The following is a 16,855-nucleotide window of genomic DNA, read 5'->3' as shown; positions in this document are numbered from 1 at the left end:
TCTCTGCCTCACTCCTTGCTCGCTTTCTTTCCAATGGTGGCTGGCACTGTCTTCTGTCACTAAGTAAGGACGAACAAGTGAAGATGCAAAGGGATCAATGGGCAGACTGCAGTGATTAAAAGAAATGGTGAGGGTTTTCCAGTTTTCAGTTGTGCAATACATTTTACACCCTGCACATCTTAGACTCACAGGATGCAGGAGTGGGGTATAAAATATGTAATAGAGTGGGGGGTCAGAATTCGGTAGCTGCTTCATAAAAGCTCAGGACAGAACACTGCATTTGTCCTACCCCTTCTTTGGACTGTTGAAGAAATTGAGGTCCGGATAGTTGGAGGTGGGTCACTGTGTCAGGGTCTAAGTTACCAGCAAGTTAGGTGACTCCAACTGATGAGAATAGTCAATGGAGGTATTGAAAGGATATCAAGTAGTACACAGCAGCTTAAGGGAAGCAAGTGTGGCCAGTAGCGAGGAGGCAAATCTTTGACAGTTCTTCAGGAGAGGTCCCTTTTACTGCTTTAGCCACTGGTTATAGGTTAGGGCAGGGAGTATCCTGCTCTGGAGAGAAAACTGGCATCTTCTTGCTTCAAGTCTCTATTTAAATTTCACTTTCTAAGAGAAGCTTTCCCTGGCCATTATATGTAAAACAGTATGTAACCCCTTCCACTATATGTAACCCCTTCCACCTACATGCACTCCCTTTCCCTCTATTCTTTATTGCTTTTCATGGCACTTATTCCCATCTGACCATTACTCATTTATTACTTACTATTTACTTTCAGTCTCTGCCTCCAACCCCCTTCTCCATGATCCCATTTCTGAGGGGTAGAGTGTCCTCCAGAAGTTGCCTGTACCCTTAGGAGAGGAGGTTCCCTTAGACTCCAAGTCTGGGCAAGTTTCAAAGCTCCTCCCTTGGGAATCTCATAGGGATGGGGGTGGGGTCCTGGTTTTTTTTTTTTTTTCTCAGCGCTTTCCCCTTTTGCCTGCAATCCAAGATCCTCAGTGAGAAGGCTCTTCCCTGGTCCCAAACCATGGAGGAAAGGAGCTTTCTGAACAAGCGAATGAACTGGTATGGAAGGAGAAAGGGCCACCGCAGGCCAGAGTCTCTGTGCTGTTTGGATACCACATTTTCAACCAAGTTTTTGCTGGCAGGCTCAAGGGACCTGTCTGCTAATATGGCTTAGCAAAGATTCCTCCTAGCTCTATCCAGCCGTTCTCTCTCCATTTTTCTTTTTCTCTTCCCGCCCCTCTCCTTTCACCTGCAGCCCACCCCCCACCCCCATCCATTTCCTAGGAAAATAAATCTCTGGGAGGAGGCAGGAAGAGTGGGTCTCAGCGAACCCTTCTGAATAAATGTCTATATTAATGAATTATTAACTCAGCCACCCGTGACCTTAAACCTAGAAGCAGGAGCACCCAGGGCAGAGCGGAGAGCTGCTGAATCCTTTATTGGAGTCCTGTCAAAGGCAACCGACCATTTGTTCCACTCCCCCATCAAGAAAACATAATTAATATGAAAGGCAAACTTTTGAATTGTATGTCAAATGAAATCAGATAGAGGGTCTCCTGGACAAAACACCCTTCTCTCCTCCTACCCCTTCTGCTGCTCCCTCCCTATCCTGGCCTCCAGCTCCATCCTTCCCCTCCCAGCTCAGGGTACAATGGGCTTCCCAAGGATAATTTTCGGGGCGAAAATGCTCGAGAAAATAATGAATTTGGGTAATTTATCGATCCTGGCTCCTCTTCCCACTTGTTTTATTTTAGAGGTCGTTAATCAATGAAGAAAAACACCACCGTGTCCCCCCGTTTGCATTTAATACACTCAGGCTCCTTATTTATTCCTCTGGAACAAATTCCCAGCAAATATTCACCCATCGATTTGGGAGCCATGGATTTTTATAAAGGTTTGATCGCTTTCTAAGTGGTCGAAGTGATTTGTTTCCGCGGTCTTCTCAGTATTGAAGGGGGTGGGGGGAGCGGATTTGAGGGGGTGCATGTCCTTGCCGTCGGTGGGCTCACTTTCTAAAAACTACTGATACGCGCCAGGGTGCCCGTGACCAAGCGGGCCCAGGGTCAACTGTGTGAGGGGGGAGCGCCCCTCAGAGCGCGCGTAGCGTCGGGGGTCCCGCCTACGCTGCTGCGCGCCCTTTTGCGCACCGGGAGGGAACCACGCCGACCCAGCCTCAGCCGAACTCCGCGGGCATCCGGGAAGCCGCTGTGGAGGCAGGTGCCCAGCCCGGCGCCGTGGGCCTGCTGGGGAGAAGCGCGGGAGGTCCAGACTCCCGGTCTATTCCCTTCCAGACTTCTTCGTTCGCTCCCGGGCCTTCGGGGCTCTCCCTCAAACTTTCTCCTGCCCCCTTCACGGGAGGTCCCTGTACCCTCTGGGCCTTAGGGTCCTCGGGATCGACTTGTGCCCAGGGTGGGTGGGGCGGAAGCTTGAATCGGATAACCCAGGTACGCCACCTGTAGACGTAGTGGGCGAGGGGGACTTCGCTGCCTTCTCAGCTTCTTCCCTGGCCCCCGCAGCCAAATCTCTCCCATGGTACCCCCTCTGGCGTCAGTCTGGACCGAGTGGCTACAGGTTTGACTAGGGTGGGCAGTAGATGCACTTGGCACCTCACCGAACGGTGTTTGAATCCGCCTCCATTACTCATTAATGGCGTGACCTTAGGCAACCCATCTAAACTTTCCGAACCTCAGCGGTCCCCATCTACAATATGGGGGGTTAATGATAATGCCTTCCCCGCATGGTTGCTAGGTGGATTAAATGGACGTAAAGCGCCTACCCGCGCTCGGCACGTCCAAAGCTCTCATTAACAGGTCAGCTAATCTTATTACGAGAGGAACCCTGCCCCCTCTGCTTCCCAGAGTGTGGGCGGCATGAGGCCACCGAAGCAGCTGCTCCAACTAGCATTTCAAAATCCTTTCTAATGGTGGCAGGGGGTGAAGGGGTAGGGGGGAGGCGGGGTTGGGACTGGTAGAGGTTCTTTGAGACTTCCAGTTCTGGGGACCATGCACTTGGAAGTAGCTGGGTTTGGGCAGAAACAAGAAGGCAGATGACGGGACCGCTGCCGGAGTCCGGACTTCCATCCCTGGAGCTCACTGTCTCTCCCAGAGAACAGAGGAGTGTCCTGGTTTCTCAGCAATGAACCAGGAGAGTGTGAGAAACAGCATTTGTTTCTTCTCCCGTGGCCCGACAGACCACTCTTCGGCAGTTCTGCGAGCAGATTAATTGAAGCGGGCCTGGAACTTCATCCTCTCCTCCCGATGGAGTTGCTGGAAGTCTGCGGAGACTGCCTGGTTAGCCTCCGGGACCACAGCGCCGTGGGTTTTCCCTCGTGGCGTCTGCCTTAAACTTGGGTGCTATCAATCTATCCAACAATGATGGATGACCTTGTCATAACGACGCCAGTCAAAACATTTTCGGTTCAACTCCGTTCCAACCAACATCGAAGCATCCTGCATGAGACCCGGATGAAGTCTAAACAGCACGTTTCTCAGGCTCAGACAACTTGAGTGGTAGGAAAAGAAAAAGAAACAAGCAGAAATCAGGAAAGAATTGCTATTAATTGTTCAGACTGGCAAGTGCTAAATAAGTTAGGTTGTTTGAAGAAAGATAAATGCCGTTTCTTCTCTTTGAGGTATGGCCAGAACCCCGGCGATGGGAAAGTACCTCCTGAATTGGTCAATTTCACACACCTTGCCTGTGCTCTCTACCATCTACTACCGAAAATGCCAGGAAGAGCTGGGGGGCAAGTGCCTAATTCGTGGGCGCCAGACTGCATCGAAGGGCTGCCCTGGCACAAAGTCTGGGGAGAGGGCATGGTGGAGGTGGGGCTGCACTGCCACCCTGTCCCTCTAACGTCAGGTTTTGGGTAGAGAAACCTATGCATGACCTCCGGGGGCAGCCGCAGGCAGCTGACTGCAAACAGCCTCGCCCGTGTCCCATAGCAGTTGTGCCACCAGATGTAACACTGGATACTTGCTTCCGGGCCCCAACAAGGAGAGGGAAAGAGCCCTCCAGAAGACAACCCGAGAGGGGGTCGGCAGAACGCTGGGTGGTGTCCAGACTCTATCGCAGCCACCTCCCAGCCCCACGACCAGGCTTGAGTCCCTCCAGGACCAGCTGCTCTCGGTCCCAGGACCCTCGGTCCCACGCCTCCCTGCACCTACAAGCCTGCCTCCTGGGCTGCAGACAGAGGGTTTCACTGTAGCGCGCAACCCGTCCCGCTCTGACCCCAACTTTTCTCCCCGGAGGATTTATGTTAGAGGTTGAGTGGCGGGCGAGTGGACTCTGGCACCCAGAAGCACTCCAGGAAAAACTGAGCCGGGCAAAAGCGCAAACCCGGTCTCGGCAGCGCGGGCTTGCTCCAGCGCCGACACTACAGCGTGTGCGGAGATGCATTCCGGTTGCCGCGTTTCCACTGCTTTTAAGATCAGGGCACTGAGCTGGGACCCAGAAAAGACATATCATGGGCAGAAAGAGACAACAGGCTAGCGGGAGACGTCACGCCAAAAAAACTGGGGATGGAAGGGCGGAGGAGTTTGTGCGGGAAAGGCGCACTGGCGGTGTGGGTCGGGCCCAGTTAGAACTTCCTTCTTCCCTCTCCCCTCCCCTTCTTCTGGACTGCCTCCCCTCCCCTCTCCGTCCGTTCGTTCTCTCTCTCTCTCTTTCTCTCTCTCTCTCTCTCTCGCTCTCTCTCTCTCTCTCTCTCTCTCTCACACACACACACACACACACACACACACACACACACACACACTTGTATTTTGTGCTGTCGTAAAACCCACGTGTCCAGCCGGGAGGCTGCCAGAGCGTGGAGCCAAGGAGCCAGGACGCGGCAGCGGCCCAGCGCAGCAGCCCACGGCGGTTCAGTCCGGCGCCCAGGTCCGCCCGCGCTCTCGCGCCCTCCGCGTGTCTCCAATTTTCTCGCTCGCACGTCGGGAGGGCTCCGGGAGGCACAATCTCTAGGACTCTCCTCCCGCGCTGCCCAGGGGCATGTAGGGCAGCCAAGGCGCACACTCCGCACACCCGCACGCTCACCGAGACACACTCACGCACCCACTGGCAGCGCCGAATTTTCAGGTAAGGTGAGGCTCGTCTGGGACTTAGAGTCTAAGGCTTGGTAGATAGGAAGGTTGGTGGTCCTAGGTTGGGGGCGGGGGGCGAGACTGTTCCGCCTTCTGGCATCTGAGGCCAGCGCGGCTCGGGCGCTGCGCCACCCCGGCTCAGGTCGGCTCCGGGCGCTGGCTGAGGGCGGGGGTTGCGTCCTGCAGCCGAGTTCTACCGGGCAGCGCCCTCCTGTCGGGCCCCAGCATTGCTGGATTGGAGCTGGACGCTGCGATCGGGGAGGCAGAGCGGGGTGCACACAGCTCCCTCTGTGCGGCGCCGCAGCTTCGGAGTAAACTTTGAGCCCCAGCGGAGTTGGGAAGAGGGAGCCGCGAAACCCGGCGGCCGCCGGCTGAACCACCGGCTCGGGCGCTTTCTCCAGGGTCCCAGCGGCCCTCTTCCCGGCTCCATTCGCCCAACTCACGCGCCCCCTCTTCCCTGCCCTCTGCCCCCAGTTCGAGGCGTCGGACATGCTGAAGCCCGGAGACCCCGGCGGTTCGGCCTTCCTCAAGGTGGACCCAGCCTACCTGCAGCACTGGCAGCAACTCTTCCCTCACGACGGCGTCGGCCCGCTCAAGGGCAGCGGCGCCACGGGTCCCCTGAGCGCGCCGCAGCCTCTTCAGCCGCCGCCGCCGCCGCCGCCACCGGAGCGCGCCGAGCCTCCGCCAGACAGCCTGCGCCCGCGGCCCGCCTCTCTCTCCTCCGCCTCGTCCACCCCGGCTTCCTCCTCCACCTCCGCATCCTCCGCCTCCTCCTGCGCTGCTGCAGCGGCTGCCGCCGCGCTGGCTGGTCTCTCCGCCCTGCCGGTGTCGCAGCTGCCGGTGTTCGCTCCTCTAGCGGCCGCTGCCGTCGCCGCCGAGCCGCTGCCCCCCAAGGAACTGTGCCTCGGCGCCGCCTCCGGCCCCGGGCCCACCAAGTGCGGCGGCGGCGGTGGCGGGGATGGCCGGGGCGCCCCGCGCTTCCGCTGCAGCGCAGAGGAGCTGGACTATTACCTGTACGGCCAGCAGCGCATGGAGATCATCCCGCTCAACCAGCACACCAGCGACCCCAACAACCGTACGTAGCCGCAGCCCGCGCGCTCTCTCCCGGGGCGCCGGCGGGCGCGGGCGCGGGCGCCTGTCAGGGAGGCGGGTCAGATAGGAGTGACACGGGGGCGGGGGGGAGCAGCTGGTCCTGGCCGCTGGCCCGCGCCTCCCGGATCTCTGACAAAAGTTTTCTGGCGTTGGAGAAGGAAAGAGAACGGATGGGACGGCCGGTGGCACTTTGGGGTTCCCTCTCCCTCCCTCCTTCTCCTCACCTGCTTCACAGTCCCAAGTGTTTGGGGCCGGAGTCTCCTGTGGACCCGGCTTAACAAACCTCTGCCCTCCCGCTGGACAGTGCCCGGGGCCAGACGGGTAGTGGCAGCGTGTGACAGGGGGTGTCTGGGACCGGCCCTGCCTGACCTTAGCCGGGACGAGGGAGGGACCCTCAGCGTTTCTGGGGAGCACGCAGACCAGGGCTTGTTTTTGCTACTCGCCACCCCACCTCTGGTGGTGACTGCGTCAGGTCATTTTTGGGCCGCGGGGTTGTGGGGGAACCGGCCGGAAGCTGTTCGCTGGCGAGGCCTCACCAGAGTAGGAATTTTGATTGATATTGAGTCCGTTTCTCCTTGAAGGCAGGCAGTATTCTTAGATCTACTGTTCATTTAAAAAGACGGAAAAGAAAAAAAAAATGACTGCTACTTACTGAGAAGAAAATTTCTGTTCTCCGCTGATTCAGCTGATCCCGCTTTATCCGCGCACCTTTGACCCCGCAAACATTCATAACCCATGTTGGTTTATTTATTTGTTTTTAGAAATTACGGTGACTATAATTTAGTAAAAGACGCTTACTCCCCTCTTCCTCCAAGTTAATAGCAAATGCCTAACTAAACATCAGGATTCCTGTAGCTTCGGTTCCTATATCCACAATTTGAAACGCTTATCACAAGTACAGTTCCATTTGGCGATTTGGAAGCAAAACTCTAAATGAAGATCAAACAATATGTACTGCTTTATACCTGCTTCTTTTTGATAATTTCAGAAGTTATACTGTGTTTACACCTATACTGTGTTGGGAGTGTTAAACGTGCTTTCAGAGACTTCTGGAGATAACATTTAAAGTATGTTAAGAGCGTCAGATTGAAAGCAATACAGGATTTGAATGATCAGCATTCATTCAGCTATTTTCTTCATCTCATTCCTTCGTCTGGCTTCTGTATCAGTAAAGTTAATTAAAAACATTTATTTTTATTCAATTTTGAATAAGTTGCTTCTTGCAAAATGTCTACTGCTCTGTGAACTTCTTAATTCGTTTTAAAGCAAAATAAGTTCAGTTATAGCTTTTTAAAGGATTCCCTAAGTCGTTGATTTGAGGAAAAAACCACTGGGCAACTGCCTCGTGATTGAGGTCTATGAATATTTTCATTATGTTGGACATAGTTGTGACGGAGATAATAATTACCAACAAAAAGAGTAATCGTATTTACTTTTTCTTTATAAAGTTGGAGGGTAAAGCACTGGCTTAAAATAGTGGTTTCAACTCTTATTTTGCTGTGCAGTTGAGAAGACTTGTATTTCAGAGTTTCAGAAAGTTTTACAAAATCATACTCTCCCAACAGATTTCAAAAAATACTTATCTCCTACTGAATTTCTTGAATGTGTGTTTTTGAAGCAATTATTTTAAATTGTGAAATAGAGACTTTTAAAGTGCCTTGAAAAAGGCATGTCTTACTGCTAAGTGAAATATAGCCATTGCAGGCTGAGACTGCTTCATCAATCTTGCAATTTCACTTCTGAATTAAATATATGTTAGAGAAGTCACCAGCAGTACACCCCAAATCCCTGGCTGTGTGCTGAGCTCCTGTACTGTTCACAATGCAGTCTGAAGATTTAATACATTTTCACCAAAGAAAACTTAGACTAATCCGAGAAAGAATTAGGATACATTCCTAATTAATATACGAGTATTGAACCAGTTTATTGCCTGGGTAACTTTTTTCTCTGGTTGGAGAGAATAAATTACAATTTTATTTAAATGATTTATGTTGTGTTAATCTTCTCGTATCTCCTGTTGAGCCAACTAGATTGTTTCAGTGTGTGAAGTGCAGGGGAAAAGACAGAAGAAAAAGAAAATTAGATTGTCCTGTTAGAGTTACACCCCACGTTGCTCCCTAATTAAAGGGCAATTGAGAAAGAAAATACAAAGCTGAGATACCGCTGTGTAATGCTGGGAGACCAGATCTCCCATTCTTCCAGGAACTTCTCTGGACAAGTAAGCTTAGGCACTCATTTGAAGCCATGGGATATACTTTTACAAAGATGAAACGTGATTGAGTTTAATCTACATAGGGGCTTAAAACAAGTCAGAAATACAAATACTGGGAAAGTCATTTCCTTTGGCAGGGGAAGTTGGCATAATGGTTATTGAAAGGCTGTGAAAAAGAGAAGCTTCTCCTCATTCTTGAGTTGTATGTGAGTGGGGGTGGAGGCAGAGAGAAGCTCCTATTAATTTATCATGTATAGATTTCCCTAGTTTTTCTTTTAGTTTTTTTTTTGTCATATCCCTCTAAAAGAATTCTGTGAAGTGACCACTTAGCATTGTTTCGTTTTCTCACTTCATGCTTAAAAGGATAGGTATTGAGTTGTTTTCTCGTTTTCTCACAAGGTGAAATAAAAAGGGCAGGGTAGGGCAGGGGGTGCCTCGTTACTTCTCCCTTCCCTTATAGCGAAGTAACTTTTTGCCTAGGATCAGCAATACGTATCATTGCTCTGTAAGAAAAGAACTTAGGAACACTAGTTTCACCTTGAAACTTTATTGGCATCTATGACAAATGTTATAGTGACGGGGCTTGTAGCTCTCTTTCGTTCTAAAAGATTTTAAAACAGCAGAAACTGCAAGCTAGCCCGGGTGAGCTTCTCCAATATATTACTGACTCCGTATCAGTTTACCCTGGGACTGAAGTACGCTTTCCACCAGAGCTCTGAATGCTTTGCTGCTGCTGCTGCTGCTGCTTTCTCTTAAAAATCAAGTGGTGCCTCCTGCCATATAAATGGGGGATGGGGCCCTTCCTCCCCCCTCTAATATTTCTGCCCTCATTTGCTGCTGGGCTGCCTGAAGTCATTGATTTAGTCAGGCTTCATCGGAGTGGCCTCTTCCCGGGTTCTGGGAGCTGGTGTGTTGCCGGAAACATTGTCACTTACTCTTGAAAAGTACAGAGAGACAGTCATGGGTGCGCCTGGCATGTCTGAGGAGCATCTCAGTTGTTCACTCAGCAGAGCCCATTAGTTTTTCATGCCTTTTTTGTGAAGATGTGCTTCCCTAGGACCTGGGAGGGAGGCGGGAACTGAGCCACTTTGGGTGTCTGGGGGGAGAGTTGGACCAACTTGCAACTTTCCCAGTTGGGGGAGGGGTCTCTGTCCCCTCCCGATTTACTGGAACCCTCCTGCGCAGGGAACAGTGCTGGAAACAGCGCCGTTGTGTGCATGGGTGTGGGAGCAGGGCTTGAGGCTCCCTTACTGGGAATGCCACGCTTTCCAAGGGTTTAGGGAGAGGGGCTGGGGAGAGAAAAGGAAGTCTGAGCCTAACACTGGTTTGTCGGGTTGCTTGCTAAGGGGTCAAGGAAAGAGATAAAGGAGGGCGAGTGTTTTCTGACCTTCCCTAGTTCCTCCCCACCCAGGTGGAAAACGCAGGTCCTGTTTGGGCAACTTCCAGCCCTGTGGCACACCAGCAGGCTTTTCGTGCTACCGGGGAACATCCGCTGCGCCCCTTCTGCCCTGCGCCTCCTCTATCAAAGACCAGCGAGCACCTTAGATTTCAGAAGTGGTCCGGGTGGGAGAAAGCTTTGGCTTCAGTGCGTGGGCTTTTGTGTTTCTCTCTCTCTCTCTCTGTATGTGTGTGTGTGTGTAAGCCCAGCCTCATCCCGTAACACCCATGATTTAGCTATTTTACATCTTTCGTTATCTAGCGCCCTGAAACCGAACACAGAGCCATATATTAGATTGAGGTTAGAAGAGGTGGCGACTGTTTATTTAAGGTGATAAAATGGTCCATCAGCAGTAATCTCCGTCGATATGTGCCACCAGGAGATGAAGGATGAGGGGACAAGCCACAATTAATTGCCCTATAGTTTTGTAGGAGAGAGTGGAGCCAGCCCAGACCCGCTTCGATCTCCTCTCGCGGCTCCTATTCATCATCTCCGCATTGTATATGGCAGCCTCGCAGGGGCAGGGGCCGGCGAGGTTTATCTCCGCGCAATATTCTCTCACCCTCACAAACTGGCGCTCCCATTTAATTTATTAATACAGTCATCGGAAGACAAATAAGACCCACATTTTCTCCCTCCCACCTTCTTGCCCTCCTCCTTTTGTCTCTCCCTCTTGGTCCCAGGGCCAAGCCGGCAGCCAGGCAGGGCAAAGAACGCCTAGAGCTTTTGCGATTCGCCGGGAGCTTTAAACTCGCCTAGAGGGAGAGTTCCTGAGAGGATTCCCACGAGCTGGGCCGCCCCGCAGGGTCGAGACTGCAATCAATTGACTCCCCTTCCAGCGGCCAGGCAAACCCGCCTCGCCTCTGGATCTACTTCTAGACCCTCTCCCGGGGCTTGGAAGACCCCTGCCGGGTGGAGGAGGAGTGTCGGGTGGGTGGCGGGGTGCAGTGGTGATGTCGGCGGCCACGCCTCATGTTAGAAGAGAGCTTTTCGTGGGCAGGAGCGGGGTGGGACCTTCAAAACTCAGCCTTCGGTCCTGAGGCCTGGGCGCCCCACCCCGCCCATCGCTCCCCCTCAGCCATCCCATCTAGCCTATAGCTCGAGAAGGCAGTGGGGGGAGCGCAGGCTGGAGCCCCGGGGGCGTGAACCCCACGCGGGAGGTTCGGGTCCGGGCACTCTGCCTGCCTACCCTCTGCCCGGCTGCCCAGCCCCCACGCCCCTCCCCGCCCAGGGCGCACGCGGCACTGCCAGCAGGCTGCACTCCCGGGTCCTCGTCGCTAGGCTGGGATCGATGGACGCCGGCCCCTCAGGTCTCGGCCTGTGGGACTGAGGGCCGCGACCTTGGCGGCGGTAGGGGAGGATTTACAGCCCGGGTGGGTAGTGCCGCCCAGGCGGGGAAGCAAGCTTTTCACCTACTCCTTGATTTCCTACGTACAGGGTGGGTGAGAGCCAGCAAAGGCCTCGGGCAGGTACTGGGGAGTGAAGATGTGGTGTAGCGCGCACTCCCGGCGCGCCTACACGTGACTGTTGGCCTCTCCACAAGCCAAAAACCCAGAAGCGTTTTATATTTCACCTTTCCTAGAACGAGAAATGAAATTCCAGAAAAGAAAACCATGGTCTGCTTTGCTGCCTTTACCTTAAAATAGATATATTGTAAAGATCTATTGCACTTTAAAGACATTGAAACAATACAGAAGGATAGGAAATTAAGAGTGAAAGTCTGCTCTTAGCTGCACTTGGCCTGGCCTTCTGATGCCAGTAGGTGAACAAGTCTGTAACCTAATGACAGCACCTTCCCTACCCTTAAACAGGAGCATTGACAGATTTATTCAAGATAGAAAAGGAACCATGATCTCTTATATTACCTAATGCTAAAATGGCATTTCAAAGTGTGTTGCTTAGAGCATATGAAAGTATCTCTCACAAATGTAAAAAAAAAAATTTATGAATAACAATTATGAACTTGTACAAAAACTCTTCCCCTGATTTTAAGAGAAAGTATGAACATTTACTTGCTTCCTTGTTAGGAACTTAAGTAGTTGTGTTATGTATTGCTTGCCCTGGAATGCTCTGTGTGAGTATATATAATATAATGACATATATACATTTATATATAGTTTGGGCATATAGCCTACTTCTCTTTCAAACCTTTTCATGTAGGTGTTTATACTCTGCTAGAATGTTTGTCTTGAGCATATTTGTCAACCCCAAGAAATGTTACTTGTTTTGAATATCCTCAAGCTACCCTGAGACTCAGACATAAGTTAGAACCCAAATGTTTCAGGTGGGGGAATTTTGTGTATTAAAAAATAACATTGGAATATAACATGTATCTTGATGGCAGTTGGTCAACTTTTCTGGCAGAATATTTTGATATAGCATGAAGTGGTTCACGAATTAAGAAGACCTTTGTTGGGTGCACTAATTAAAGTTGATTGACTTTGTCTAGCCTGCTGTGGACCTAACACACAGGTAGTCTTCTAGATATTGGTAGAGCCTCAGTTATTCACTCTTAATAGTAGCATAATGCTACTATTAAGTTTTTCAACTCTTTATGGAGACAAATGAAACAATAAGTTGAAGACGGCTTTAGAGGACTTCTTGGAGAAAGGCCTTAGCCACAGTTTTATTATCATGCATTACAAATATTAGAAGTATGCTTTTGTCTTTGAGGGTAGTGGTACCTATGCTGATGTAGTTGATGGGATGACGTGTGGAGAACCATGTTGGAAGTTGACAATCTCTGGTACAAGCTGCTAGGGAATGAACACTAAACACTCTTGCTTCTCACCATTTGCATCATTGAGTTGAGCAGAAAAAAAAAAAATAAGTTAGGCAACTCCCTGGAGTGACTTATTTCTATTTCCATGGGCATATTGCCTTTGCTTATTGTCATTTGCTTTTACCTATTTTTGCAAAGGTGCTGAAAGGCTGTCTCTGAGGTCAGACAATAACATTCAAAAGTATAGACATTATCTATGTATTTTCCTATCCATTCTCTTACTTTAATGTCTGAAAACACAAGAGTGTGGGAAAGAGGGAAACCTCTATAACTCAATCATGCTACAGCAATTTTCATGGCCCCCAAATAGTTACTTCAGTGAAATATTTCAATTCAATTGAGTCATGAGTTTGAATGTTAAATTCTCCCAGCTTTCATTAGTCTTTTAAAAAATCTCTGGGTTTAGAGGCCTTGCAGTCAGGCAGCTTTGGCTGTGAATCCTTTCTCTGCCACTTTCTAGCTTCTGGTTCTTGGTGGAGTAACAGGGCTTGGAAATTGCTTTATCTGCAGAATGGGAATCGTGATACTTAGATAATATGCTGGTTGTTGGTTCCAGACAGGTGTCTCACACATAGTATGCACTGTAATTGTGTTTATTGTCTTTCATGTAATTCCCAAAATGTCTTGAAGTTTTTATTTTCACAATCAATAAGCTTGAGAGGGTGTGTGAAGTGTGTGTGTTTCAGAGGGGCTGACATATGGATAAGTGTGAGAATACTCCATCCAGGCCCTGGGGTCAAAAGCAGAGTCTGGAAGAATTTTAACAACAGTTTGTGTTGCTGGTAGAGGAGGCACAGAAAAGGGCATTTGTGTGAGGGAGACCCAGCGGCATGGACACTTCTCTACTTTGGGAAACAAGTTGTTGCTTTTCACCTCAGAGGTCTGGGGACATTTCTGAGAAGCTTGCGACCCTAATTCTTCAGCTCTCTTGGGAGGAGTGGAGTAGTAGCTGCTGACTGAAGGGAAGGCTTGGCTGGCTAGAGCCCTCTCCAGTGAGACAGGATGCTTACATAGTCAGCCCTCCTTTGCTGCGAAGCAAATGGCAAATCGAGGGTTCCCTTACCATGCTGGGTTGCGATTAGGTGTTCCTTACACAAAAGTTCCATGCGGACTCACAAGTTTCTCGGGCGTTTCGGCCATTTCAGCGCAGATAAGGCACATCCAGGGTGATCCACCAGGCCTGGCTGCGGCCAAGGCCTACGGCAGGTGCCTGGATGCCACAAGGGCCACCCGCCGCCCCGCGCTGGCACGTCCACCGGTGGCCAGCTTTCACCGTGTCCTCCAGGCGGGACTCGCCAGGTGTCAGGCCCAGTGCCATAGGCCTGACACTTGCGCGGGGTCGCCGTGGCTCCTCAGGGAAGCTGGGCCAAGGAGGCTGGGTCGCGCCGGCGGGCGCCGAGGCCACCTTCTCCGGGCAGGCCCTCAGCGCTGAGGCGCAGACACGGCGGCTCCTCCAGGCCCATTAATAACCCGGAGGGCGCTGCGATCCGACAGCGCAGTCGCCACAAGCTCTGTTTCCCGTGGCCGCCTGCCCCCTTCCCGCCCAGATCGAGTGGAGGGATACTGGGCGCCCACTACCGCCCGACCCGGAGGGTGGGGGTCCCTCTTGCGCAGGCTGCTCTAGGGAGTGTCAGAGAGAGAGAGCTTCATCAACAGCTTCACCCATTGCATAGCAAGACAGAATCGCGTTTAGCCTGGAGAACAGCCGTCAGGGCAGGAGTTGGTGCCTTCTCTAACAATTACGCTGATCGTTAAATTTGCTATTCTTTTCTTTCCGGTGTCTAGGAAGAGCGTATACACCAAACCCTCCAGAACAGCACCCCTGTCCCACCCTGCCCCACCTGTCCCCGCCCTGCTTCAGTGCCTGGGGGAGAACTGACTGGTCGCTTGAGGGACCCCAGTGCGGGCGCGCCTTTGGAGTCCTGGGGCTGCGGCTCCTGCTCTACTGGGCTGCAGGCCTGCTCTGCCCTGTCCCGTGGGCGTTTGGGAGGCAGCCGAGGAAGAAAGACTCCGAGTCTCTGGGTCGAAGGAAGTGTGAATGGCACCCGCGATAGACTCCCCCCCGCCCCCCGTCCGGTGAATTTAAATCGTCTCCTGTGTAATTGTAAAAAGAGGAAAGCTAAATATCCAGACGAATAGTATAGAATCTCTTCGAGTTAGCAGACTGGGCAAGAGACGGGCTTTTTTTCCCGCAATACAAGGATAAACACATCCTGAAACTCCGGATAGAAACCTTAGGAATGGGCGAAAGGGTCAGAAGCAACGAGATACAGTGGGGAAGAGAGAGACAAAGAGAGACAGAGACAGAGGGAGAGATGCAGAGAGACTGAAACGGGAAGGAGAAGTCTGGAACTATCGGTTCCGTGGAGAGCGGACATGCTATCTGCTCCCAGATCCCAAGGCTTTTTGGGGAGCCTAGAGTCCTGGCCCGGTACCAGGCAGATCTGGGCTCGGCGAATTCCAAGGGAGCGGCGAGGGTTCTCTTCTCCTCCTCCTCTGAGTTGCTTTGGTGCCCCCAAGGCATCACCTTCCTCGAAGGTGGCTTACCCAGGCGGGCGATGATGCTGTTGTCTCGGGAGTTTACTCAAAGATGGTCCCCTCGGAGCGGCCGGATTAACCCGCTCCCTTCCCTTCCTCCTCCTTGTCTCCCGCAGGTTGCGATATGTGCGCGGACAACCGCAACGGCGAGTGCCCTATGCACGGGCCACTGCACTCGCTGCGCCGGCTCGTGGGCACCAGCAGCGCTGCGGCCGCCGCACCCCCGCCGGAGCTGCCGGAGTGGCTGCGGGACCTGCCTCGCGAGGTGTGCCTCTGCACCAGTACAGTGCCCGGCCTGGCCTACGGCATCTGCGCGGCGCAGAGGATCCAGCAAGGCACCTGGATTGGACCTTTCCAAGGCGTGCTTCTGCCCCCAGAGAAGGTGCAGGCAGGCGCCGTGAGGAACACGCAGCATCTCTGGGAGGTAAGTGGCCCGCTGCACAGTGCCTCGCCACCCAGCAGGAGCCTTGGCCGGCAGGGAGCCTGGCCTTTGGCGATGGCAACTGCGAAGAGAGCCTCCCTTGGCTCCCGGAGGGTAGCGGAGAATACATTTCTCTGGTCTTGTAGATGCCTGGTGTCTGAGGCACCTGCAGTAAGGAGGCTGACAGAACTGGGGCTGACACAATAGCCAGGGAAACAGAGCCTACAGGTGTCTGAAGACAGAGTCACCTTAACCTACCTCCATTCCAGCTAGAATGGATTTGACTGTTGGTCTCTCTGAACTTTGAGAAAAAGAGAAAACAGCTGAGGAGATGGAACAGAGGAGGGTGGGCATTAGAATGTTTGAGCTGGGTGACCTTTATGTCCCATTCCAAGCGCTTCCAGTGTGTTTCTGTGTAGTGAGCAGAAAGGAACAGAAGCACAGACGGGAGGAAGGAGAGACTGGCCCCTTTTCTCAGATAAAAACAATTTTGTCAGTGTTGAACGTGAGAGACCACATGTGTCACAACTTTCAAAGGACCCAAAGTAGGCAAATTATATTGGGAATCAGAAATCACAAATTCTGCTGCTTCTCTGATGAACGGAAATTATGTAGTCTTCATCAAGATGGAAAATCAGAACGTGGAAACACTGAACACTTTGGTGTAACCCAGTTGAGGATAATACTTTAATGGCACAATCTTACCTGAAGCAATTATTTTAAAATAACCTATTTGAAAAATGTCAGCCTGAGGTTTCTCCCAAAACGTCATGGTGGATTATTGAGGTTCACTTCTGAAGAGATAGATGCTTAGCATTAGGTAATCCTCCTACCAATCTTAGACACCTCCATCCAAGCAAAGTTGCTTATGTAATACAAGATGCCAGAAGTCATACCCTTAAGCACTATGTAAATCTGACTAACTGGGCAAGTGGTAGAATAAAGTGGGAATAGCTAGAAAATCAAGTTTCTTAAATGCCAGGGGCCAAGTTGACATGAACCCCTGGGCTCCATTAATGGGTCATTTCTGCAAGAGATTGCCTCTCATACTTGGCTTGCTGGCCTGTCAAGATGATCTTTTTCACTGTGAGCTGCCTTATATTCACTAAATAAAACTCATGGGACTCATTAATCTACTCAAAGTTTTGATGAGTGTCCACTCTGACCAGCACTGTATTAGGCCGTGGAGATACAGTGAAAAACAGACCTGGTGTCCAGAACCCTCCCGTGACTATTGGGGATGGGGTCCTGAGGCCTGTGTCTGCAAAGCCTGTTTTGATGGAG

General features: G+C 51.7%; 2 protein-coding genes across 2 annotated transcripts in view; one reads left to right on the top strand and one right to left on the bottom strand.

The window, feature by feature from the left end:
- The window catches only part of PPIC (peptidylprolyl isomerase C), a 206,533-nt gene that overhangs the window by 64,872 nt on the left and 124,806 nt on the right, over positions 1 to 16,855 (bottom strand). The gene's annotated exons all lie outside the window — the stretch shown is intronic.
- The window catches only part of PRDM6 (PR/SET domain 6), a 104,122-nt gene continuing 91,960 nt past the window's right edge, over positions 4,694 to 16,855 (top strand). Inside the window, exons 1-3 of the mRNA XM_050795542.1 lie at positions 4,694 to 5,083; positions 5,563 to 6,163; positions 15,267 to 15,574. Coding sequence (XP_050651499.1) covers positions 5,578 to 6,163; positions 15,267 to 15,574 — 894 coding nt within the window. The 5' untranslated portion in view covers positions 4,694 to 5,083; positions 5,563 to 5,577. The remainder of the gene's footprint in view (positions 5,084 to 5,562; positions 6,164 to 15,266; positions 15,575 to 16,855) is intronic.

Source organism: Macaca thibetana, chromosome 6, assembly GCF_024542745.1.
Source record: "Macaca thibetana thibetana isolate TM-01 chromosome 6, ASM2454274v1, whole genome shotgun sequence".
Taxonomy (NCBI): Eukaryota; Metazoa; Chordata; class Mammalia; order Primates; family Cercopithecidae; genus Macaca; species Macaca thibetana.
The sequence above is the reverse complement of the archived record's forward strand: the minus strand, read 5'-3'. Positions and strand labels throughout refer to the sequence as shown.